General features: G+C 49.2%; 1 protein-coding gene across 1 annotated transcript; it reads left to right on the forward strand.

The window, feature by feature from the left end:
* Window positions 1-25,618, forward strand: Tgo (Aryl hydrocarbon receptor nuclear translocator homolog tgo). The gene is made up of 8 exons (XM_077675961.1): window positions 1-486; window positions 4,663-4,714; window positions 4,779-5,274; window positions 5,369-5,516; window positions 6,378-6,563; window positions 7,021-7,715; window positions 16,043-16,163; window positions 25,357-25,618. The coding sequence occupies exons 1-8, from the start codon at window positions 465-467 to the stop codon at window positions 25,515-25,517; spliced, it is 1,881 nt and encodes a 626-aa protein (XP_077532087.1). The 5' UTR covers window positions 1-464; the 3' UTR covers window positions 25,518-25,618.

Raw genomic sequence — 25,618 nt, forward strand, 5'->3', positions numbered from 1 at the left:
TCACCTGACCAATCTCCCACCGCGCTGTTGGGCTGGGCCAGCGCACCAAGCCAAGCAAGCTACCGGAGCAAGCTCTACTGGCTCTACCAGCACCACTCGTTGTGGCCTGTGGGCACTGTGGGGCCACTCTGTGTGGCGTTGTGCGCGTGAGTGGCGGCCATTTTTGCGAGTTCACGATCGTCGCGGGAGCGTTCCGTCAGCGAGTGAAAAGTGCGGAGTGAGTGGCCAAAAGCTGGCGGTTAGACTCTCCGCGCGTGTCTTTGTGCGGGACCCGTGCGCGCGTCAGTGCGTGCCCGGGTGATCGGGCCGAGCGTCGCTGGCGCTTCGCGAAGCCTCGCCGTCATCGTTCTCGAGCGCCGTCGCTGTGCCGCAGGAACGCATGGTTCAGCCTTCGCCTCGGGTCCGTGCGGAGCGCGAGGCGGCGGTCCCCTGGGCCGGTGGTTGCACCTGGCCGCGTTAGTCCCATGGCAGCGGCAGCCAACCCAGGTGAGTGAGCAGTGCACGCGCGGCCCGAGCTGGGCAGCCACTGCCGAGAGGTGCGATCAGGCGCACTCCGCTGCGCGGTTCCAAGAAGCAGCTGGCATCTTGACACCAGCATACGAACGATCGCGAGACTTGAATGTAACCAATAAAGCCTTCAGGTTACAGCGGGTTTGGTACACAACAGTTTGGAGTCCATCACCGTGGTTCCCGAGCACAGCGTGGCGTGTTCCCTGGTTGAGTCGCATATGAACCCAGTGCTAGATTGCAAGGCCGCATCGCTAAGGCAAATGAAACTTGGGAAGCACCTCCTTCCGCGGGTCTTGAATATTCCAGGTTTTAGTGTCAATAGCGGGGTCCCCTTCAGTGATGGTAAGACTTCGTGCATTCGCAGATGACGCTGTCGAGCACTTTCGCTTGGAACCGTGACTTGCGGCATCCCCCCACGCTGGCTTAAACATAACACCGCATTACTCCGTTATGAATTCGTGCTTGCCTACGCAGTGACTCCTTGGAATACGAAGGGCGGCCTTATTTGAACAGTGCAAGTGGTTAACTGACCTAACTGTGTTGTAGTAGAACTCGGTGCGTGGCTTGATCAGTGCAAATGGTTAGCTGACCTAAGTGTGGTGCGTGGCTTGTCTGTCCGCATCATTTAATTAGTGCGAAACATGTGTCTTTCGAATGCAATGGCGTTTATGGGTCCAGCCGACCTCAGCCAGTGTGCACGACAGTCTGTCTACGTCCCCACGAAATAACTCCCGATGACTTGCTGAGGGTGGAATTCTGAATGCGTCTTCGATTTGGCTGAACTCATTTAGGTAGTGCGGCACTCGCCTCTTCGATTTTCAAGTGCAACGCGCGGCGCCTGCACTTTTTTCTTCGATTTACCGACGGTGCAGAGAGTGCAGGACGAGTTCGCGATTTTCCCTGCAATTCCCGGAGATGAGGTGGAGAAGCAGACGCAAAAAAATGCAGCACCGGTTTTGCAGTGGTGACACCTGCGCTGACCTAATCGTGAACTGGTGCAGGCATAATCGAAGAGACGTTGAGTTCCGTCCGTTTCAGAGTGTCAACATCAAGTGAGCCCTGATTGGCCGAAGGTGGACAACGTGGGTGTGATTCAAAACAAGCAAGGTGGTGATAAACCAAGAAAAGTTTGCTTCTGTGCATGTTAGAGGTCTGGAATCCGGTACTGTTTCACAACTTGTAACAGGCAATTTTGTAATAGGCGCAACTCGGAATTTCATTCAGGTCGTAAAGCGTGTTGTCTTAGATTGAAACCTCTCACTGTCCTATTGCTCCCTTGTCCCTGAAAAAGCAGTCATAGCAGGTCGTAAGGACATATAAAAAGCACGCTTTAGTGTGCTGTAATATGAATTGAAAGCTTGCTTGTCAATGTTGTTGAACTCCTGGTTATACACTTGTTACTTAAACCCTCATTGCACTCCTGACCATACCAGTTAATGCATGCATAAATACTTTGGCCTGCCACAGATAACAAGAAAAGTTTTCAATGTGTTTCAGTATGAAATAGCATGATTTAAATGCAGAGAGATTACCAACACAATAAACTGAATTACCAACACATTAGTGGTATCTCGTAGTAAAAACTTGTCCAGTGGTAATGCAGGGTGCAATGCTGGTTGTGGAGGCACCGTGGTTGAGAGAAGCAAACGTTGAAGCAAAGCAGCTTGCAGTCTCACACACAGAGGGTTCATGACTTTACAAAGGTCGATATAAAAGACTTGGTGGAAATGTCTTTAGAAGCATCTATGATAACAGTTTGTACACTGGAGGGTGTCATATCGGTTGGCCGTGTGTACTGGTGTGGGATTTGGAGGTCTTGGGAAACGTATGTGCGTGTCTTCCAAGCTGTGTGACTACTTTGCAGGAAGCATATATTCTTTGGTACACTGTGCTTGCATTCAAACAATGCTACTCATTTTCGAACTGGTAATTCTTTGCTTGTACATACCGTAAAGTTCAGAAGAACGGCCACCCAAATTGTAGACATATCAAGTGCAAAATACGGGATGGGCGAAAAACCACAAAAAAGTGGCCGCCCCTCCAATCTGAACAGCACAAATATCAAGTAAAAAATACGAGATGGGTGAACTTTCAGGTCGAGTGTGAAAATTACAAATAAATGGCTGCATCGACAGATAAATAGATGATTCGCGTTTATTTTGTTCACTTATTGTTGCTAAAGCCATCAGACGATGTGTCACTGTCAGAGTTGAACATGACCTGTGGTGCTTCGTCCACCATGCTCGCCCAAGTTTCGGGAGTGCTCCCAGAGGTTTAGGCGCTGGTTGAACTCGCTGTCCTAAGAACCGTCAAGGCTTGTAGAGATGCCACACCGCTTAAACGATGCCAAGGTGGTATGTTTGGACAGACTCCCACAGCTCCGACGCAAAGCTTGCAAGAGTGGTTTGCTGTTTCTCTCTCACTGGTTCCCGGATGTCAACTGTGCCCTTATCTTCCCACTCTTCTGTTCTTCCCGTCTACTACCCCTTCCTTTTGCCAGTCAAGGCAGTCTCTTTTGTTCAAAATCGAGACGTCGGTGGTGTTGGCAGATGTGGCACGTTTTCACAGGGGGAGCTCCCCAGGCTTTCGAAGGCGTCGAAGCTAGTGCGATTTCAGGGGGTGGGCCATCTTTCGGGTCTTTTAGTAAATTGAATATTTCACTCGTAAAAGGGGGTGGACGATGTTTCGGAGAAGAGCGGTCTCTCGGAACTTTGCGGTAGTGAGATTTATCACTGCTGGTATGGGTAAGGGGCAGTCCCCAAAGTGAATGACAAAATCGCGTTGCCTGAAAGTAGGACCAAAGAAAGAGAAAAACATGGTTAATTTAAATTGGCCGCCAAGAAGCAGACCAACCGTGTAATGCCCCAAAGAACAAACTGGGGAAGGGGCGAACAGGGCAATGACCCATGAGGCCGAGAAAAGAGCTGCCAATTAGATGATGCCCCGATAGCCAAAAGAAAGGATTGAGAGAGCAGACAGGAGGAAGCAGCACAAGGCGCGAACGGTCCCGGAGAGATCATGGGAAGTAGTGAATCAAAATTAGAGTGCTGTAATATTCAAACATCAGCACTTAGGTGTATCCTAGTCTTGTTATACAAAAAAAAAAAAATTGGCACAGCTTGCACTGATAGTGGAAGGCTGGAGAAACAGCAGAGCTGGCGGCTCCTCTCTTTCCGTTAGAGACCCGGCTGCCGCACCTCACATTTATTTACGAACTTGCTGCTGAAAGTTCTCTGTGACTGGCAGGACCGGATTGTTTCGTCCGCAGGCTTTCACATCTCTCCCAAAGTGGACTGTGCTAGCATGCGCTAGAACCTGCGGCCAAGTAAAAAGCCAACGTCTGCGCTACGAACCCAAAGGAAATGCTATATGCCTGGGATTTGATGATAGCTCTATCAGATACACACCAGTTTTGTAATGTGAATTCAATTCCAGGTTCAATTCTGACCACGGAAGTGTATTTTTTTTTTCTTTCCAATTTGTTGCATGGGTTTTGTTCCTTGCCACTGCTAACCTGTATCCATCGGGCCTTTGGGGTGGCGCAGTGGTTAGATTGCAGGTTTCATGGCTTAGAGGTCTCCCAATTACTTTTTTCTTGAGGCTTCAAGGTTCTTTGGTGTGACGGACGGACAAAGCTCAGACTAAACAGCTCTGCTGTTAAAAAGGAGATGCTTTTGAATTTTTCTCGTAGCCTCAAAAAAAAAAAAAAAGAGAAAAGAGTTGAAGCCCTTTTTGAAAGAAAAATTTGGGTTGAGTGTGCTTTGGTTGTACAGTTCATAATTTATTAAACGATGCTGACGAGGAAGGCTGAGGAACGTTGCTGCACATTTCTCACAAGTTTTTGCGGATGAAAGTACCAAGGCCTGCGTGGGCTGTCTGGTCTAGTGTGGGTGCAGCCCATGAGAGGTGCATCTCGAGCGTGAACTCGAATGTTAGCGTCGCCACTGCTTTTTTTCGGGATGTGGCTCAGGCCTTTTGGAGCTGGAGGGCAGTTGTGTAAATCTCTAAATCAAGAGAGCAATGCCAGTTTAACGAGATGAAGCCCGTGCCAGGTCAAAGGGAGACACTGCGTCCCTTCTTTGTAGACTGCTGTTGGGCAGCACTTGCTATGATGCGTCAGTCGTAGCGTGAGCATCCGCTCTCTCTTTGCAGTTTCAGACGGCAGCAAGGTGCTCAAGAAACGGAAGGCCAGCTGCTACAAGGAGTAAGTTGTGTTTCCCGTGTGCGAGCGAGGGGGCTGCTGCTGCAGCCGCTGTTTGCCGCCGCAGCGCTGCCGATGAGGAGGACAACAAGTTTGGCCGCATGGACGAGGAGGCCCTGGAGAAGGAGCGGTACGAGGCGGCCTGGCCCCCCGCGGGGGGCCCCAACGATGGGCTGCCGCGGCCTGGCGATGGCGGCGGCGGCGAGCTGCTCGAGTCGCTGTCGGCCAAGAAGGAGAACCACAGCGAGATCGAGCGTCGGCGCCGCAACAAGATGACGGCCTACATCACGGAGCTGTCGGACATGGTGCCCACGTGTAGTGCGCTGGCGCGCAAGCCGGACAAGCTGACCATCCTGCGCATGGCGGTGGCCCACATGAAGTCCCTCCGCGGAACGGGAAACACGAGCAGCGACGGCACCTACAAGCCTTCCTTCCTCACCGACCAGGAGCTCAAGCACCTCATCCTGGAGGCCGCTGACGGCTTCCTCTTTGTCGTCTCCTGCGACACGGGCCGTGTCATCTACGTCTCCGACTCGGTTGGCCCCGTGCTCAACCAGTCACAGGTGCGTGGCTTGGTCGCTCTGTCTTATCCCCCACCACCACCGACCAGTTGGCGGGATGCTTGAACGTCCTCCTCCCCTTTGTTCCTCGCCGCAGTCTGACTGGTTCAATGCGTGCCTCTACGACCTCATCCACCCGGAGGACGTGGAGAAGGTGCGCGAGCAGCTGTCCACCCAGGAGGCCTCCAGCTCGGGCCGGATATTGGATCTCAAGACCGGCACCGTCAAGAAGGAAGGACATCAGTGTAAGTCGATGCACTCGCGGTAATGCGCGCATAACTTACCGCTGTCGGCTCTTTTCCCTTGTCCACACTGTTGAACAGGGGAACATATTGCCGACTGATGATTCTGTTCAGTTACCGTATTTATTCGAATCTAGGCCGGCCCCAATTCTAAGCCGACCCCCGAAAGTCCAAAGCCACGGAAAAAAAAAAAAAAAAGTACCTCGAATGTACGCCGAACAAAAAGGCGAGGTCAGCGTTCACAAAAAGAAAACACATTTATTGAACATGAAGATGCGGTGCTCATTCTGAGTCATCATCGCTGCTAGCCTCTGAATGCCATCCTCGTTGTGGCGCACGCAAATATCCTCTCTCGTTGCATCCTCCAATGACGGACATTTTTTTCATCGACGCCAAAGTCCCGCCCGGCTTGAACGTTCGACGACAACTCCGCGGCTAAAACAACTTTTCTTTTAAAAGCGGCACTATAATGGCACCGCTTGTTTGGTGCCATTGCGCTGTCAAAACCAAACGCCACACCACACGCAGGCCACTATCTGCACAGTTCAAAATGGCGGCATCGCCCCCAGCTATGGCCCCTTATGGCCCCTTAAGTGGCTACTGGCTCGTCTAGTAATGGCTACAATACTTTCTTTTCTGGGTGGCGCTAGCTGCGTGCCACTTCCCACAATTTCACTTGGAAGTTGGCGCGTGTTTCAAAATCCTCGAATCCAAGCCGACCCTGGAGTTTGATATATCAGTATTTCAAAAAAACTATCGGCTTAGATTCGAATAAATACGGTAGGTGAGAGTGCGGGATGCTGTGGAGGGCAGAGTGGTCTTGGAAGAAGGGCCTGACTTAGTGTGTGGCGTGGTGCTGTGCAGCGTCGATGCGGCTGTGCATGGGTTCCCGGCGGGGGTTCATCTGCCGCATGAAGCTAGGGAATGTGCAGCCTGACGTGCAGGGCCTGCAGAGGCTGCGCCAGCGCAACGCTTTGGGCCCCTCGCCCGACGGGGCTGCCTACGCCGTCGTCCACTGTACGGGGTACATCAAGAACTGGCCCCCTTCGGGTAAGTCTCCATGGAGCATGTTTCACTCTTGCTTGGTCTGCAGGTCAATCACACCGCTCGTCTTGCGACTTTGGTGGCCTGTTCATAGTTGTGAAATGTGCAGGCAGGGATTTTTCCTCTCACTGATTTCAAGCTGTAGTTTTCGAAATGTGACTCGGTCATCGAAATTTGCCATGTTTTCTTGAGCAAGGTGAAAATAAGGGTTCCCATTGTATATTTGTTTCTGTTTTTACTGACCATTTTCGTGAGCACGTTAAGAGTTGGCGACCATCTCCTTTCAAGTGCACAGCTAGGCTTGGTGTAGCTCTGGAGTGCACGGTGAGTTAGACTGTTGGCTTGCCAATTTCATGAATATGTTCTTTGCAAGCAGACTCATCTGGTCGCTACCCTTGGTAGCCTGGTTCAAACTGCAAAGGTGTCCATAGTGGCGTAATCAAACATGCTGACCGTAATGCAGGGGTGCAAGTGGAGCCCAATGACCAGGACGGGGGCAGCCACTGCTGCCTGGTGGCCATTGGGCGGCTGCAGGTGACTAGCGCGCCCAACCCGAGTGACCTGGTGGGCTCCAACTCGACAGCGGAGTTCATCTCGCGGCACGCTCTGGACGGCAAGTTCACGTTTGTGGACCCCCGGGTGACCTCGGTGCTGGGCTACCAGCCGCAGGAGCTGCTGGGCAAGCCGTGCTTCGACTTCTTCCACCCAGAGGACCAGGGCCACATGAAGGAGAACTTTGAGCAGGTGCTCAAGATGAAGGGCCAGGTGATGTCGGTCATGTACCGGCTGCGCGCCAAGAGCCGCGAGTGGCTCTGGCTGCGAACCTCCTCCTTCGCCTTCCTCAACCCGTACACCAACGACGTGGAGTACGTCGTCTGCACCAACACCTCGGCCAAGACGCAGGCCGAGGAGCCGCCCCCGGCCGCCGACTTGCCCCTTGGATATGGACACCATGCCAAGGAAGGGCTCGACTACTCGCTGCCCCGGCCGCCGGATGCTTACCGCTCGGCGGCCGATCGCCGGGGGGCTCCCCCGCCACCGCTCGGGGCGGCCTACGGCGGCTACGAGGCATACGCGGCGGGCGGCCCCCGCCTGGCCAAGGGCTCACCGCCCGCACAGGCGTGGAGTGCCCCTCCACCCAGGGTGCCTCCCCACCAGGTGGGTGGCTTGGCCTTGATTTTGGTGCTGTTTCGGGGTGGGCGTGGGATGGTACGGGCTCTAATCAACCTGCAAACGATCGGGCGTGCTGAATGTGCAAGAAGCAGGTTTTGAGGTGAAGCCCAGGTTGTGCTGTATTCCTTTGTTGTTTAGAAATCAAGTATAGGAGCAGATTGCAAAGCAATTTCATGTGCCAAGGGTATGGGTGTTGGTGGCCTGGTGGTACAGTCTAATCCCGCTACAACGAAGTCCACTTCAACGAAATATTTCCATTTCCCCGTCAGCTAGCCATAGAAGTCAATGCAACAAAGTCCTCGCCACAACGAACCATTTGTCTGGCTTGCTTTCGCTTCAACAAAATTTTCGATGAATTGGGCTGGGTTTGAACAATTATTTTACAATAAAATAAGCATAGCACCAGCTATCTGTAACTTTTTAAACATTCAGGACGCTTAGTTTCTCCGAAAACATGCGCGGTGCGCCCACACCGCCACCCAAAACAAAACAAAACAACAAAAAAAAAACTCATAGGTGGACGCCATTGTTTGATGGTGATAACGATGTGGCTGGCCGTCTTTACATGAGGCACAGGCTAGGTTTGCCAAGCCGGAGCTACAGCCAATCTGTATCCAATTGAAATCGCACGAATGTGCTCCGCTGCTGGCGCGGCGCCGTCATGTATGCGTTGTGACTCGTGAGCAGCTGTCCTTGCCGTTTTCCTTCTACCATTCTTCATAGCCAAGAGCAAAAATCATGTTTGCGTGTTTGGTCTTGAAGCCAAGTCATCCTATCTTAGTCGCGAGCGCGCGGTCATGTTTAATGCAAGCACGTGCGTCTTGCCTGCCAAGGTCAGTAGCTGCCGTGCCCTGTCAGAGGATAAGATAACGGCACTGCTCCTGCCACAAGCGAGAGGGGGCCTTCCGACGGCCTAGCAGCTATCTACAAGTAATCAGCTCGGTGGGCACGCCTTGTTGAGCAGCAATACGTTTTGCGCCTGCATTTCTTCACCCCCCTCCGTAACGCGTTCTTTGCGTGCAGTGAACACAGATAACCATTGGTATGTTTGTTATCCGAATAAACATGACGTTATTACGCGTCACTCCTTTTTCTAAACATTGTTTTTTTGCTGCCAATGATGCGGAAACATACGGGGCTATTTTTCGGGCCTTTCCGTGGTGTGTTGGAGCGGATTTCGCCTCAACGAATTTTCGCTTAAACGAAATTTTTCGCGCGTCCCGTCAATTTCGTTGTAGCGGGATTTGACTGTAGCTGGTTAAGGCATGGCATTCATTGGATGTGTAACGGGTGGACCACAGAAGTAGCGCAGTAGATGCGGGAGGCAACTAGGTGGCTGAAATAAGAAGATTCATGGGCGAACAATGGTACAGGGCAACCCTGAGGTATGAGGGCTTGAAATTACTAAAAGCGACTTTTGTCCTGCAGTGTCTAGTCATGAACAATTGATGCGTGAACGTGAAATTATGAACCAGAACCACGTAAAGTGTAATATGTACCACGTAAAGTGTAAAATCTCTTGATTCAGTTGGGGTAATGAGGTGTGGTTATAATGCTTTCTAAGCATACCTGGAGGATACCATTATTTTACTTCCTAGTATCTTAAAAGCTCTGGCTTCTCTATAGCTATAGTGATTGGTATAGTGATTGGCAGCTATAGTGATTGGTAACAGCGCTTTCTAAACACCTGAACCTTTCTTTTACACCAGAACCCTGATTATTATACGACTTTGTCGGTACCGTGAAGAAGCGTCGTAAAATCCGAATTACAATTACGCCTTGAATACAGTTTTGCACAGCGGATTCGCAAAAAACTTTAATGTAAACTACAAACTAAAGCTTTGCAGGGCTAAGAAACCCAAATCACTAAAGAAGTAAATGCGATAAAAATACTGCAGGGCAGGTGCCAATAACGCTGTATTAAAAACGAACCTTGTACCTGCAGTCCACTGCTCAGGGGTGAGACAGCTGCGCGTATTGCGCAGATTTGATACAAATTTGTTTTCCTGCGCCAGGCTGCTCCAAAAGCTTGAAAATCGCAAAAGCTGCGCCAAACTGCTCCAAAACAGTCTGAGAGCCAATGATTTTAATCCTCCCGTCAATTTCAGGGGGGGGGGGGGGAATGCTTACTGACGGCATAATTTTCCAGCATACCCAAGGTGATGCTGTTTTCAAAGGTTTAATTGATTGACCATTCAATAAAAAACCTGCATAAAAGTGTCCCCCTAGATAGTTTTTTCGAAAGTCACAACGTCGGGTTGCACATGTTATATTCTGTGCGTTTTTTAAAGGGGCCCAGAAAGGCGTTTTGAGCACACTAAATGAAGTAGCGCAATCGTTAGATTGGGTCGTCAACGTCATCTGTGCCAAGTATTACTCTCTTACACGCAGCGGAAAGCTCACACTTTTGTTGCAAAGTTTGTCGCTTTTTTCTCACCCTTCCCTTCGTGTTTTTGGACGCCGCCATCTTCACATGTCTACGTCATCGATTCCCATATGTTCGTCATGAGCTAGACATCCTGCTATTGGGCGGCTTTTTCACGCACTTCCGGCAAAGAGATGAGTTGTCTGCTCAGCGTCGGCTCGCCGGCGGATCTGCCAGCGGAGTGGAGTGCCGGAGTGCTTGGACATTTTACGACAAACGAAACAAGTGTAAACAAACGCTTAACCGTTCGTATTGAATGCAACACGGCCATAACACGACATGGATATTCTCTTACCTGAGTACGTTCCATAAAGAAAGCGTTGAAGCCCCGTGGCATTTCTTTCGTGCAATCGCAGAGAACGCCCTGAGCCGAATGCCCGGGTTTGACGGATACATTTTATTCAACTTCAAAACAAACCAGAGACGCATTTCGAACGAACACAACGTCACAACAAGCGTTGCAAGCCTGAACCGCGATTGACAGACGATGGGTTGCCTCCTCCTGCCCGTCGTAAATTCGGCACTCACCTCGCGCGCGGTTTGCGGGGACGAACAGCAAGTCACTTAACTCTGGCGCGCAAGCCGAGATGGCTTTTAGCCACGCACACTGCACATACACTATGCGAGGTTGAGTCGTACGTCGCTCGAGAAAGATAATCCAGAACATGGGAAGCACTATCCACCCGCAGAAGCACAACGTCGCATTTCATCGCGAAACAAAGGCGTCCACAACACACACACCATCGCCTCCTGTAATGCCAAACGCATCTCGCACTTCCCAATGGGAGTGAGTGGTATGCCTGCAGTGCCCACATGTCGCGAGATGGGGCCCCGAGCTGAATCGGGATCACGGAACCGTAACTGACTTCTGGAGCGGTTTGTGCCTTGTTGCCAAGGCAACCGATGTTTGAGATTGTCAAAGAAATGGCGCTCGCTCCAGCGCTAGAAAGCTCAGAGCCGCGGCGGAGGATGTTTTGCCAACGTTGCCGCTCTCCACCACGCGTCGCCCCAAGCTGAACTGGTCACATGATTGAAGCGTTTTGTGCACGGGTTCTGTATCGGTTTAAAATGTCTCTTTCACATGCCGCCGGCAGGAATTACCACCACCGCAAAATAAGACAGCAACGTACACCGTGAAAGGGCAAGGCCAGGCCGCCGCACACATGCGGCAAGGTTTTTCGTTCGCTTTTCCAGCCTTGAGCGGAGTGCATGATTCAAGGTGTCAACAAAGCTTGCCCGTAGCAGACGGCAGTGTGAGCAGCGCAATAGCGGAAGTACGTCGCCGCCGCGGAGCGCAGCATCACGGGAGGGAAGGCTGGCGCGCCGTCAACAGCGGAGAGTAAGTTGAAAGGAGGAGGAAACGCAGTGCGACGATAATGCGCGGTTTTCGATTTATGATTTTTCAGCTAATACTCATCGCTTTAACAAAATTCTTGTGGGAGGAGATAGCTAATACATTGCTTTATTTGGTTACATGTACATCCATGCATCGGCGGAAGGTATTTCAGGACCCCTTTAAGTTTTCCCATCGAAAACCATTGAAAAGTCCTGTAGAAAAAATACTTATGTGTACGGAGTTGTCAAACTGTACTTGTGCAAGTTGATGAAAATACGGCAAGTTTTGGAGCGCCGTATCTCCGGAACGACATTACTGGGCGCCGCCATCTTGGTGTGGTGAAGATATGAAAACGTGGCCACCGGGCGAAGCAGTTTCTTGTGGATCAGGCAGAGTGCTCTTCGCCGATTTCTACCTTGGTTTTAGTTATGGGGGTGGCTGGGTTTACATTTAGTCATTTGATCTGTTGTGGGACTCCAAGGAAGGGAGTTCATCAAAAACAACATGGCGCCCGCGAATTCGCAGTGTTTCGGCCTTGAATGTGAGGCCAGTGCGTGCTTGAAGTGAAATTTCGGACTCATTGCGGTGTTATAAAATGCTGAGTTATTGCTGCCTTTGACAGTGAGCTTGCGAGCGGCGGGAATGGGATGATCGACGCTGCAGAAGTAGCGGCGCAGGCTACATCGCTGCAAAATGTTCAAGCAGTGTCCGATAGCGGGACGGGCTATTATTTCACACTAGTTATGATGGTTCATTTATCTGAAGTGAAATTTAATGCCAAAAGGGAGGTGGCTAAGCATGCCAATGTTACTCAAATTACGATCGTAGTCAACGTGCACCTTGGGGATTGAAATGGGAGGGCTGGTGGGGTGCGACGTCTGTCACCTCGCTTTGCGCAACTTTTGCCGTGGCTCTACACTTGTGCATAACGCCGAGTCTGAGATTACAACAATAATAATTTCAGCATTCACATGCTAATAAAAATGCCTTACGATTACTTAGTTTTTCAATTTTTTATTTTCAACGGCACTCCATGCTATCTATGCATAGAGCCTAAGAATTTGAAAATGGTTTGTAAAAAGGTAGTGCAGTTCGTACCTTGTGATACTCTGGTAGAAAAAACTTTATTGAAAGGCTGTTTCAGTGTTATGTACTTTCAAAACCGATTAAAAAGTGCACTTTACCCCATGCCTTGCCAAAAATTAGATTTTTTTTGGGCTCTTAAGGTGATTATTTAATAAATGTCGTTCTTATGCTCTGAATCAAGGTTCTTCTGCACCAAAATCGAGATTTCGCTGCTCCCAAAACTGCTCCCAAATCTGATTCAGCTGCTGTCTCACCCCTGACTGCTGCGATTCCTGCCAGGCAGTGCGAATTACGGCACACACGATCACGACGAACACGTGGAAGGCTAAGCCTGTCAGCGTAACCTCTAAGGTTATTCACTGCGGAGTAGGAGGAATTAATATTTGCTGCACACTGCCCCTGAGACTGCTGTGCAACAAGAGGAGACACCCGCGAGGAGAGGGGGAAAGGGTTGTGCAGGGGAGCAGGCAGCTGCTGGAGGGGAGATAAACGAAAAACGAGACGGAGAAAAAAGCTATGCCAGAGAGGACCGATCAAGCGGGTGCTCAATGTCCGCGGAACAGGCCCACAGCACCTTCATTTCGTCTGCCGGTCAATCACTCGCTTTGCGTAGGTCGTCAGGTAGTGCGGGTCATGCATGAAATCGTGTCGGATAACTGAGTGTTTTAATGCATTGTTTCTACGGGAACTTCGCGGGGACTTGACTAGTCCTTTGTGAAGCCTGGGGACATATAACTAGGGTTCTACTATATTAGGTGTGGAGTACCTTAGGACCGCACAATGTCCGTCCGCATCCATCCGTGCGCACACCACCATCAAGTGAAAATTAAGCGAAATTCAATTTGAGCCGTGAGTTGCAGTTTCATTTAGGGAACACTCAAGGTGCAACTCACGGCTCAAATCGAATGACGGTCGGGGCGCAAATCGGATGTCACTCGGGGCGCAACTTGGATGTCATTTCCAGTCCTCGTACTCCGCACCCTCGCCATCATCCACAGAGTAGAGATGCTGCCATTTTTTTTTTTCATTCCACCAAGCAAAGCCTTAAATTTTGCACATTCTCGTCATTATTTTCGTGTTTGTGTTTCGTTTCAACTTTATTTCATGTGAAGAAAAAAGCTCCGGGGGCTTAACAAAACTGGCTAAGGGAACTGTACCAATGTGCTTATTTAGAAGCATAAATATGTGGCAGACAGCAGAAACGCATTTATCTTTAAAAAAAAAGCAAACAAAAAAACTTCCACATCTAAGCGAGGAGAGTTATTTAGAATGATGTAACACGTGTCGTAATTCCCTATAAATGAATGTAAAGAAGGCAGATGCTTGATTTTGGTATCCAAACTGTTGCACAGCTTTGTATGAGCAATTTTTTTTTGTTGGTCTACCACAAGGCAGTAACTATTGACATAGCATAAAATCATCCATGCGTGCAAAACATCCTACAGGCATTGTTCTTAGGCATAATTTGTGGTTAATAAATTTGTACATTGACAAGCCAGTACAGTGTAGACCATTTATAACGTAACCAGTAAAGCCCACTTATATTGAACACGGATATATCAAATTCTAGCCTATATCGAACCCTTGTATAATTCTGGTAAAAATTACATGCATTTAAAACCTTTTATATCGAATGCGATTTTTCTCACAATGGATATATCGAACTCTCCCGCGCGGGATTTTTCACTCTCCTTAGGCATGCGGCAGGCTTTCCCGCAATACATCAGCGCGCAGCGGTGGCGCGGGTGTCGCTTGCGACTCCCGTGCGAGCTCGGGCGCATCCAAACCGGCCGTGGCAGAGTGGACCAGCTCTACGCATGCATGCCGTTGGAGCCGAAAGGGCCACATTGGGCACTGCGGGCTGCGGTGTCACCGAACTTCAAGTCCGCGCCACTCGCTGCCTGCACTTGCTCGGTTCGCGGGGTTCGCCGTTATTCACTTGTATCCATGCTTATCTCCGCTCTGTCGAAGACGCCGAGGACTCCGTACCGCTTCGGAGCACGAGCGAAGCCATCGCTGCCGTGGCCCTGCTACGGCGATACTGCAGTGCCATTGAGGGCAGCGGTCTTGTGCTTGTCGACTGTTTAGATACCGTGGAGCAAGCAGTCACCAGCAACGCGTTGTGCTCCAAGAAGCAGGCTACACTCTCGTAGTTCTTCCGCCCCAATAAATTAATGTTTTCTTTTTGAGAAAGTGTCATATCAATAGTGAACTGCAGGGTGTTAAGAGCTCAGCGTTAGCTCGTGACTCCGTCGGCAAGATTGCTCTCGTATAAGTTTTTTTTTTTTCGTCACTTTCTATATCGAATTTTTGCTATATCGAACTATTTTACAATCCTCGCACTGTTCGATATAAGCGGGCTTTACTGTAGTGCGGGACTGGATATAACGTGTGTTTTCCTGGCAACCAGTAGGCCTCCCATAGAAGTCAATGCATAAGCTTACCGCTTATGGTGTGGTTGGCTGAAGCGCAGTACTGTTTTTCCAGTGCAGTTTTTTGGGGGGTCCGCTGATCGACCGGCGGAGCTGGGGCATCGTTTTAAGGGTCGCTAGGAAATAAAAAAAGACAGAATCAGCCATCCAATGCAGTGTGCCATCCCTTCTCTCCTCTAACTTTGACATAGAAAAGAAAAAAATAGGCACCGTTTAGTTCACGTGTTTCGTTTGCACGCGTATGATAACCACAACTGTCCTTGCTTGACGCACCTTGGAAGTTAGCGATGCCCTCCTCTTCTCCCCTTCCCCACCCTTCCTTACGGGGTAAGTTGTTTCTATAACAATGTTGAGCAAATAAGCAGCCGCCTTATTTCTTTTTGAGCATCTGAAGATAGCGAGCCACGGTGCCGCCGAAGGTTTTCCCTACCTGCAAGCTGTGCTGATAAGCAACCGCCTTCGGCATGATGAACACGAGCTGGGGGGAAAAAACGAAAATCCCCCTTGCGTTCTTATCTTGTTGTTCCACGGCATCCGTTCATAGACTCTAGGAAGCGTAGACGTACTCCCTCAAAACACAAACACAAAGAAGTTAATGCTGCGCTCGCGGTTCGCAATACCAAGCAGCAGCTTGTAAACTCTGCAGTAGCGTCTGATGTGGAAAAAAAAAAAACACGAAATGTAGACCGTACCGCTATTTTTAAGAGGCCTATGTTTGAGTGATGATGAACAAAGAGTGACTGAAAGATTGCAATGTGATTGGATTCGCGCATGTTTTGTTCCTATAGTGTGGTACTGCTTGTAGTGCGGATTTTTGCGGCTCCAGCGACACAGAAAGAGGTTTATAACTTTTTTGCGTGCAGTAGTTTTTGCTATTATTCAAAGGGCTAGTAAATGCATCGGTAGCAAACTCATTTTGTATGCACAATCCAGAGCAGACATGCGACTTGTCCATGATAGGACATTAAAAGATTTTGTCAGTGATGGCACGTGCATTCAGTGACGACGGTGACGGATTCCCTTCTCCCCCCAGGAGCAGCAGTATGGGGCCCCTGGTTATGGGGGCAGTGGTAGCAGCCAGCTGAGCCCATCACGCAGTCCCTCTGGCCCCACCTACACACAGCTGGCACCAGGGGGCGGAGCAGGGAGGCCAGGTAAGATGCTCTCTCTCCTCGCGTTGCTTCGGTTGTGCAGAGAATGCAGCGCTCATGCTCTTTTGAAGCGAGGCATTCGTGGCAAAGGCTAGCTCTCCCTTTCAGTTGCCTCCTGTGAAAGACTCCAACTTCATCGCATGCGATGGGAATACAGTCGAGTCCACTTATAACGGCACCATGCATAACAGCATAGTGAACTCCCATTTAGACGGAACTCGGTTAAGACGAATTCTCACTTATGCTGAACAGTGTGGGAAGGTTTGTTTGGTTTTCCATAGACCGAAAGCAAAAAAAAAATCCGTTTAAGACGAACAGCCTTGCATGTACTCTTCGGTTAAGACAAACAACATTCGGAGTGACCACCACTGCTGCCGATTCTGGGTAGCTAACATGGCAGCCTTGGCGGGATGCGGCGGGGCATTCACGTGACCAGAGGAAAAGAAAAGTGAAAGAAAACCAGTGCAAAGCAAATTCGCACCACGGAGGGAGAGAGCGAGCAAGAAAAAAGATGCGGATAAAGCTACCACTGCTCCTGCCCTTCAACCCGTGGAGCCACAGGCACAGGCAAAGCAAAAAAAAAGGGGGGGGGGTGAGTTTTGTGGCAGATCTGCTCTGGAGGAGAGAGGCGCAAATCTACGAGCATAAAAAAAGCGACGACGGAGACTTCCTGTTTGCGAACGTAGCAGCTCTCCTGACCACTTCCGCTTCTAAGCAGGAGCGTATGAGTTTGCGTCGGTTCGTGTCGCGAGTCCCACTGCGTCACCGTCGAAAAGTCAACGAGTTCCCTCTGTCTTTGCTGCGTTATTGCTTGAGTTAGCGGGCATATGCTTTTCGTTGCCGCTCGTGCTGGGTAAGACCTGGCAAGAGCACTTGAAGACAGTCTTCTATCAAGTTCTGCACTCAAGTAAATTTTTTTTGTCTTTTTGCTCTATTGGCCTCGAGGACATACCGTGGCGCCACCTACGAGTGACGTCACTTGTAGGACGCCGAATTGTGTTGTCGTCTGCTACAACACATTTCCCGTGCGTATGCGGAAGAGTGGTTTTTTGTTGTGGCCACTGTCTCGCCCGCTCCTTGTGGATTTGATGCAAATTACCAAAAAAGTTGTCTGTAAACCAAATAATTCAGGCAAGCAATCAGCGACTCGCTTGTTCCCGGCGACACCGCCGCAGGTAGATGCTACCATCGCGACCCACAGCTCTTACATACGCAGCCAGCTAACGCCAAGGACGATGCAACTGATGCCGAGAAAAGTACGCTGTAAATTCATTATGAAATACTTGTGACGGGGCATGTGCGTGCAAGCAAACACCTTGTAACAGCGACAGAAACGCGTCGCTCACTTATGATCTCACCGTGCGAACTGCTCGTATTGCCTGATAAATGAATGACGCGAAAACGGTGATCAGATTGCTTCGCCGCACATGCTTAAAAGTATTGTTATCGTCTGCAGTTTGGCTTAATCAGTGCTTATTTCCTCTATGATGTTTTTATAGTCATGCCCGGATTTGATTAACGATCACTGCCGTAGCCTGTACTCTGCACGGCTGATGTTTACTTTTCGCGACTTGTCCGCAATGTATGAACGGTATGAACGCGAGTTTTTAACGCCTTCGAGCGGGTTCGGACAAGGCTATATTTAGTTTTCATTAGGTGCTCGGCGTGGTAATTTATAATTGCAGCGTGTTTTGTATGTTTACAGTAAGCCGGCATTTCTCAAGCATCAATTTCGAAACTCACGACTGCTCACAGAAGGCGAGGCTGCGTACGAGGTGAAACACGTCGTTAATGATTTCGGGTAATGGGGATATTTAGAATAGGAGAATCGAGTGTTGGGGGCCCTCAAGAAGTTAGTGGAACGCAAACGCAACACGCACGTGCACGACGGGAGGGCCTTCGCCAACAGCTCGCAGCCGGCTTCGGATGCACGTAATCGGATGTTGGGAACTTTAGAACTTAGGCTTGGCGTCGCAGCAGATATTTCATCGCCGTTAGAGTTGCGAGTGACAGTCCCTAACAGAACGTTTCACCGCGCTAGGAACTCTGTAAGCACGGTGATTTCCGTTGAAGCGATCGACGATCAAGATACCTGCACGGCCTCGGCCGATTCTTGCGCGCAAGCACAGCCATCCTTCGGCCGATCGCCGCACCGTGCGTGAACGGGCCGGCGCTGCCGGGACCGACCTCCGCGGCCGGTCGGCGTAAATCGCAGCAGATATTTGAGCATCACTCTGAAAACCAGAGCTGTAGACACTACCTATCAGAATTTTTCATCACACTAACATCCACTTTCACCAAACTGGAACTTCTTTTCCACGACTTGTGTGATTTTAAAAAGCGGGGACAAGTTGTTGCTGCCGCGACCTGCGTCGGTTCAAGCCACACCGTCGGCTGTGCGGGCAGGCACGGCGGGTGCGTGTGCTTCTGCGAGCAGTTAACGCTTCACATTTTCCCGCTTGATACATTTCTTGCGAACAAGGGAAATCTAGAAACTTCACTCGGCGATCGTCTAGAACAAGCCGCTGCTTGTATACGCTTCGGTCGCATGTGTAATACACCACCACGCTCATGGTGTTTGCGGATAATCTACCAAGTTGCTACGGTTATACAGTTACCATTGGGTCGAACTGCGCTTGACGTACTGAGAATTAGCTTCAAACGAAGGAAATTAACACGAAGATACTTTTAGAATGCGCTTCCTAAGTGAAGTGTAACGCGCTGCAAGCCAACTACGCAGCAAGATAGGAGCGGTGATCCTACAAGTGACGTCAAAACGATCGCAGCGCCGGCCTCTCCAGTGGTGGGCCTCGCGGCCAGTTGTAAGTCTTCTTCACTCACCAGCTTGAAGCAAGATGTTTGTATGCACTTGGGCGTATTGCCAATTTTTTTTTTGGGGAGGTCTTCTGATAAGACGAACAAATTATCATCGTTCTTTCGAGTTTGTCTTAAAGGGAGTTCACCGTATATTGGATATAATGATCAACAACTATGGGACTGTCTGCTTCTGTATGCGTTCTATGGTAAAATAAACCGCTTATTACAATGCTCCAGTTCCGCGATATCGGATATAACAATTGAATCCGGTTACACCGTGCATCGAAAGTTTGAGCTGCCGCCGCCTCCCCGTGCCAACGGCAGGCGCAGCGAGCCGCCAGAAAATGAGTATACTGCATCACTTACGACGAAGCGAAGGAAGGAAGGGACCAGTTTTCCTTCCAAATCCTCCTCCCAGTGCCGCCGCTTTGGCATCGTCCTGGCGCCCTCACTCGCGCGCTCACCTTTGTTTGCCTGTTGTGTCACGTGGGCACCGCTTTGAATTTGAGTGGGTGCCAACTGCCTCCCGTTTTTCCACGGATGGGACGTCAGGGCCGATGTTTTGGAATCGTCCGAGTGCCTCACTGAAGAGGCGATCGTTGCGTAGATGCGTGCTGCAGACAGCGGTGACAGGGATACTCTGACGATGCGGTTGAGCAGCCGACTCACTTAGGGTCTTTGCAGGAGGCCCAACGCATGATACAGAACCTCGGGCCCTTTCGCTCAGCCAGGTGAAGCACCTATAGGTGCTTTTGAAAAAACCAGCTTCGTGTTAAGCAAACATCTCACCGCCTATGGCATCTTTTTTGCAAATAAGATGTAGCACGACCTTGCTTGCATGCAAATAAAATGTTTTGATCTCTGTTTTGTCTTTTTTTTTTCGCAACCTGCTTATAGCAATTATCGGTTATAACAATGAAATTTTCTTGCACTTGAGCACTGTTATAAGTGGACTAGGCTGTGCTGCACACAAAATTTTTTGAACGGCTACAACAATGTTGGAGGCAGTGGATGCCTTTGGGCTTGTTGGTTCATATAGTGTCACTGAGTGAAGGGGTTTAGAGTATCGGCACTCGTTTCTCCTATTGGTGTGTGCCACTGTGATGGTCATTGGTAAACATCACACCACATGACATTTGTTTACCCGTGGGGGGGCTGCCATTTTATTTCTGTTTTGTGCCGTTATGTTAGTTTGTAGAGAGTAATAAGCTTTGTAAGGTCAATGAAGCGGAATTAACTCGCAGCTAGTGTACATGCGATCCGTATTTTGGCTACTGAAGCTTTGCTGAGTTCATTTCAGTTAGTTTGCAAGCTGCACGTGCGTGCACAACTGGTAAGCTTGTTAAAAATGTAAGGTTCGCCAAGTTCAGAAAAACAGTTGCCGAAGTTAACTTAGATAAGAAGGAATCAAAATGAACTGAAGGTGCCATCAAAAGCGTTTAAGGGGGGACGCGGCTTTCAACTTCGGAAAAATGACCAAAACATCGTTTTTTTTGAAACCCACATATTCGGCTTCTATGCTTCCTATTCTGTGTGTCTGCAAAGTTTTTACGCTGAAAAGCGTCGCGAAGTGGCATAAAAAAATACTTTTGTCAGGCGCGGTGACAAACTATCAGCGCAAAAGGGCGAAAAAACGGCAATTTTCGGAGCGCTCTATCTCCGCAACGGTGCCACCGGGCGCGGCCATTTTGATATGGTTAGATCGGCCGAGCGATCGTCTTTCCGGTTCCGCTCGTCTCTTGTATCTTCGTTCATTCACAAACGCACAAACGGCAGAAAAGAAACGACGCACAAACGAAGCTAGAAATAGATGCTGAAGCGCTATTGGTCCTCCGGTCGGGGCGCTGAACAACGACCCTCCTGATTGGATGTCGCGGGCGCAACGCAAGATGGCGGCCGCCTGAGCTGCGTAGCGAGCGGATTGAGTTCATTTTCGCCGCTTCGCTCGGCCGAGTTTCTGTTCAATCTGTGGTATTCAACACGCACGTTATCGCGATGGGAATGCCAGAGATAACGAGCCAGATTACGGGAAGTTGTGTGGCTCGAAAGGCGGAGGTCATCGAACACTTCGTGGTGCGCGTGACTCTACCGTCGCCAGACCTTGGAGGGTGACGCGGTGTGCGCGCTTGCGATAGCGGTTCGTGAAGTGAACTTTTAGTCGGATTTGCGATGTTTACACGCTTAGTTATTGCTGTGTTTTGACTGTGGGCTCGCTAGCCTTGAGAAAGAAACGGTCGACGCGTCAAACGCTGTGGCGCGCACAGCATACACGACGCGCATTGGAGCATCACATGACTGGGCAACCGGTTACGATTGAACGCCAGTAGTTGTAATTAATGCCTGCGACGTTAGATTTAATCTTAAAAGCGACCTGACCAGCCATATCAGGTATAATCAAAGTTCGATATGTCGCGGTAAGCGTGCGCTGCGGTGCGCGCGAGCCATATCGCCTTTCTTGCGCTACGTTTCCCGTGCACTTGTAATTTTCATGCAAACAGGTTTGAGTTAGTAATATAGGAATAAAAATATGCTCTCTGCGTTAAAAATGTACGTTACTGTGGCAGCATTTAACAGTGATTTTTTTAGGGAAATTATTGATACCATTGCTTAGGGCATACTGGCTGTGCTGCGAGAAATATTGGATGCCTTGAATGTCAAAAGTAGTAAAAAAATATGCTCTTGCATTGGAGTTGGGAGTTATGCAGAATACTCTACCAAGCTTCAAAGTAGCTCATTTTCATCCTTGTGGTATGCAAACTTTTGGCAATGAACACCTGCACGTATGAGTACTAAGTTGCTGTGCCAGGCAAGATAAAACATAAAAAAAGCCAAAAATGTTCAAATTTAAGTAAAAAAAATGCTTAACTTGTTGCCATGGTGACAACACTGCAAAAGGAGGTTGTCCAGTGCGATACAGCCAACCAGCTAACCTACTTTGCATTGAAAGCCCATTGAAACCCATCTTCCCCTCCGTTTGGTCTGCAAAGTGGGGTGTGTACTCTTCACAGAGGAGCTGAAAATGATGTTTTCTGGAAAGAGAAAGGCTGTAAAAGGCACTCCAATTTCAAGGAAAGGCATTCCAGAAGCCCCATGTTCAAAAGGACATGAAAGGCTGCAACCGTGGCGACTTTTGATTAGTGAAACCGATGTTGCAACTTCGGAAGCCGTTTTCTCAAAACAGTTTTTTTTGCCACTTATGTCGCTTGTACCAGGGATTGCTTCGTGACCACTGGGTCTATTTTGATTCCGTTTCTTGCATTACATTCCTTGATGAACAGTTCAGGTCGTGACACTTTTGGTTTTCCAGATTTGTTTTTTGTGACTTTTTTTATTCAAATAGTCATTCACAGTCAACATGCCTGTTGCACATTAACCTCTAAAAAAATGAAAACTAAAAGATATTGTTTTGTAAAAAAAAAATTCTAAAACTGTCACGACCTCGCCCATTTATTTGGGAATGCAAAGCACTTCGAACAAGTTTTCTATCGTGTTTTATAAGTCGCTCAAGCTCGGTACAAGCGGAACAGAAAGAAAATTTAATAAATAAAAAAGTTATCAAAAGATTATCTTGAAATTTTTATGGTGTTATCACAAAAGCATTTCCAGTTGCTGTGCCAATTTTCATCAAAATCCACTCAGAAATAAAAAAGTTGATTTTGAAAGCCACGTCCCCCCTTAACTCTTTCGTGACCAGAAAAATGGCCGATTTTGGGTGCTTTCAGAAAATATTTTTTTCTCTTGAGCTGCTGGACACATTTAGCATTGCTATGCATAAAATTGTAGCTAATTGATTTCTCTTTCAAACGCTATGCATAAAATTGTAGCTAATTGATTTCTCTTTCAAACACATAACGGCAGTTTTGTGAAAGATGTAATTATTGAGAGATTATTGGTCAACGAAACAAAAAGAAATGCACAAAAAAGTATACACAAATAGGCAGTTTTACTGAGCCTAAAAATTGTTTTAAGAATTCTAAGATATATGAAATGTTTCTGCGTTCCTAAGCTGGTTCAATATATACACCAACGCTGTACACTAAGTTCTGGATTTTTGCGGGCCCACCAACCTAATGGCCCTGACAGCTGTGCCAGTCCGCGAAGCCACTTGAGAGTCAGTCGGTCACCCTAAAATATGCATCCAAGCATGCTTGTTTGTGTTCTCACACAAAATCCTTATCATTGCAGCGGTAAAAAACAAGAAAAAAAAATCACGCCATATCCACGGAATGAATGATGATAAGTGGGGCGAAGCTCGAGAGGGGGAGATCATCGGTAACCGTAACTCTCCCGTGAAAGTTCGCCCATTTCATCATTAAGAAAGACGTAAGACTGTGTGCGTACATTGTACAAATCAACTTTTATTTTCGGAGTCAATGCTCCCAGGCCCAGACCTGGTGAAAGACCCCGCGCCATCGAGGACTACCCCGCACCTCACCACAATTTGTCACGTAGGATGGGACACAACGGTAAAGAAAGAACTTTTATTTAGGGCGAACTTGTGCCCGAACAAGACGAGAGGAAACCAGCAAAGGTCCTTGCGTCTCGTTCAATCTCCGAGAACGACTGCCTGCGTTCGTGGCGTGATCTCTTGCGTGATCTCCCCCTCGCAGTGCACGTGTGCTCGCGCCTCCGTTGGCAAACACAGACAAGCTCGCGCTCCCGGTGCCGAGTTTTCTTTGCCGGTTGCAGCCGGTTCTTGCGCGTGCAACGCGGCCCACTTTGCGACATCTCCGAAAGCATGCGGCGGTCACGTACCACGAGACACAAGGGATGGACAGACCCATGACTTAAGGAGCTTCGCCCCTAAAATTAAGCGCCCTTGAGAAGCAGTGCGCAGTGCTAATTTTACATGAGTGCCAGGGTATCTTGAATGGGATAACGCGATACGGCGTGGTGCATTTGGCAAAATATCCCCTCTGCGTATTGTCCAGACCCTTCACATGAAAGTAATATTGCAATCGTCAGACATTTGGCACGTTTTGTTTATAAATACAGCGCAAACCTTCCCTGGCAGCACCTGCCAAGTCTGAGGCTGTTGAATTGGAGAGTCTTCATCAGAAATAAAATCTGAAAAATCCACATCACTGCTGCTGGGGTAAAAAAAATCAGTAGCAGCAGTGGCGAAAGTCCCTGAAACCGCTGTCTGCCTTTGCATAGCGCGCTGTGAAATAGGACGCCATTTTCGCCCAACTCGCCGCTACCTTGGGTCCAAACTTCACTCGCGATGCTGTCTACCCACGTGAAATGTAAACAAACGGCAACGAAACTGAAAAAGGGGTTTCCAATGAACACGCCAGATGGCGCAAGTTGCCCAGATAGCGCCGTTTTTAGTTTTTGCGAGAGGTTCGAAAATCATCTTTCACCCGTGATCGATGGTTTATGGTGTGGTCACGAAAGAGTTAAAAAAGGTGCAAGGTGCCCTAAACTTCAACAGGTGAACTTGGAGGCTGTGGAGAAGAGCATGCAATTGGGATCACCTGTGATTCGCTGGTGATCAGCTATTTGTGGAGGCTCGGGGAAAGCTTACTGCAGAAGTGTTGTCCAGGAAATGCCTAGTTTGAGGGCCAGCAATGCTGTATTGCGTCATTATGAAACAGCAGGAAAAGCTAGGCTGCAGCTTGCAATATGCGGCCATCATGTCCCGCTGACCGCGCCTTGTCGGCCGGGGCGTTGGAAACGCAGCCCGCGTGTGAATGTGCTGGTTCGAATGCAGTGGGAGGGGCAAATGTCTACTGGCACTAGCGTGGATAACCCAAAGGGGCATTTTTGAAACGAAGGGAAACTTGGAATAGCCCTGGGAGATGAATGTCTCTTCCAATGGCCAAGTTTTATATGGGACACACCCGTAGATCTCAATGTGGTTGGTGATGTGAAAAATCTTGCGTTTTAGTGGCACTGTTGTGATACCCTCCACCGATACCTTTCTCCAGGCAAACAGATTTGATGGTGTCTTTTGGCATGTGGCAGATGTGCGCATCGTGAAGGGCATAACTCAGTGGGAGTTAGATCACGGACAAAAACGCTTGTGCACTATCAAACATGGGGTGGCCACACTAGATTCAAATGCCATTACATGAGCAAGCTTTAGAAAAAAACTGGAAAAGAAAAAAAAAAGAGGTTTCCTAGAAAAAACAGGATTGACTGGTTCCTCCGCTTCATCCTAGCAGTCCCAAAAACCAGACCATGTGTTATAGAGCATGTATTGCCCTGGTCGTTTGATATGAAATGCCTTTTAATTCAGCGACCTCATGTGGTGTGAGTAGAAGTGGTGTTTTGTAGTGCGTTTGAGTTCCCCTCTATGGCCCGGGGCACGAAAGTAGGCATGCCCGTCTGAGACTTCTTCCCCTGCCTGCCGTGACGGCTCCCTTCCTTTATGCAGGCCTGTGGGGCCAGTGGCAGCCGGGCGAGGCCCCTCCGGCGCCGGGCGGGGGAGGGGCGCCCGCACAGCAGCAGGAGCTGTCAGACATGCTCCAGATGCTGGACCAGTCCGGCACGGCCTCCTTCGAGGAGCTCTCCATGTTCAACTCCTTTCCCGAGTGACCATGGGGAAGGGAAGAGGCAATCTCATCATCGTGGACCAGCTCTGTACTTGCGAGGAGAAACCCAGGTCACAGAAAATACACTGTACTGCACACCCTCCT

The sequence above is a fragment of the Haemaphysalis longicornis genome, unplaced genomic scaffold (assembly GCF_048455015.1).
Source record: "Haemaphysalis longicornis isolate Haplotype H1 unplaced genomic scaffold, Haemaphysalis longicornis Haplotype H1 scaffold_7, whole genome shotgun sequence".
Lineage (NCBI taxonomy): Eukaryota > Metazoa > Arthropoda > Arachnida > Ixodida > Ixodidae > Haemaphysalis > Haemaphysalis longicornis.

Bases quoted from the DNA above. Each gene is read 5' to 3' on its own strand.
- Tgo (XM_077675961.1), top strand. From the start codon at position 465: ATGGCAGCGGCAGCCAACCCAG. The intron at 4,715-4,778 runs GTAAGTTGTGTT...TTGCCGCCGCAG, and splicing joins AAGGCCAGCTGCTACAAGGA to CGCTGCCGATGAGGAGGACA. The intron at 5,517-6,377 runs GTAAGTCGATGC...GGTGCTGTGCAG, and splicing joins CAAGAAGGAAGGACATCAGT to CGTCGATGCGGCTGTGCATG.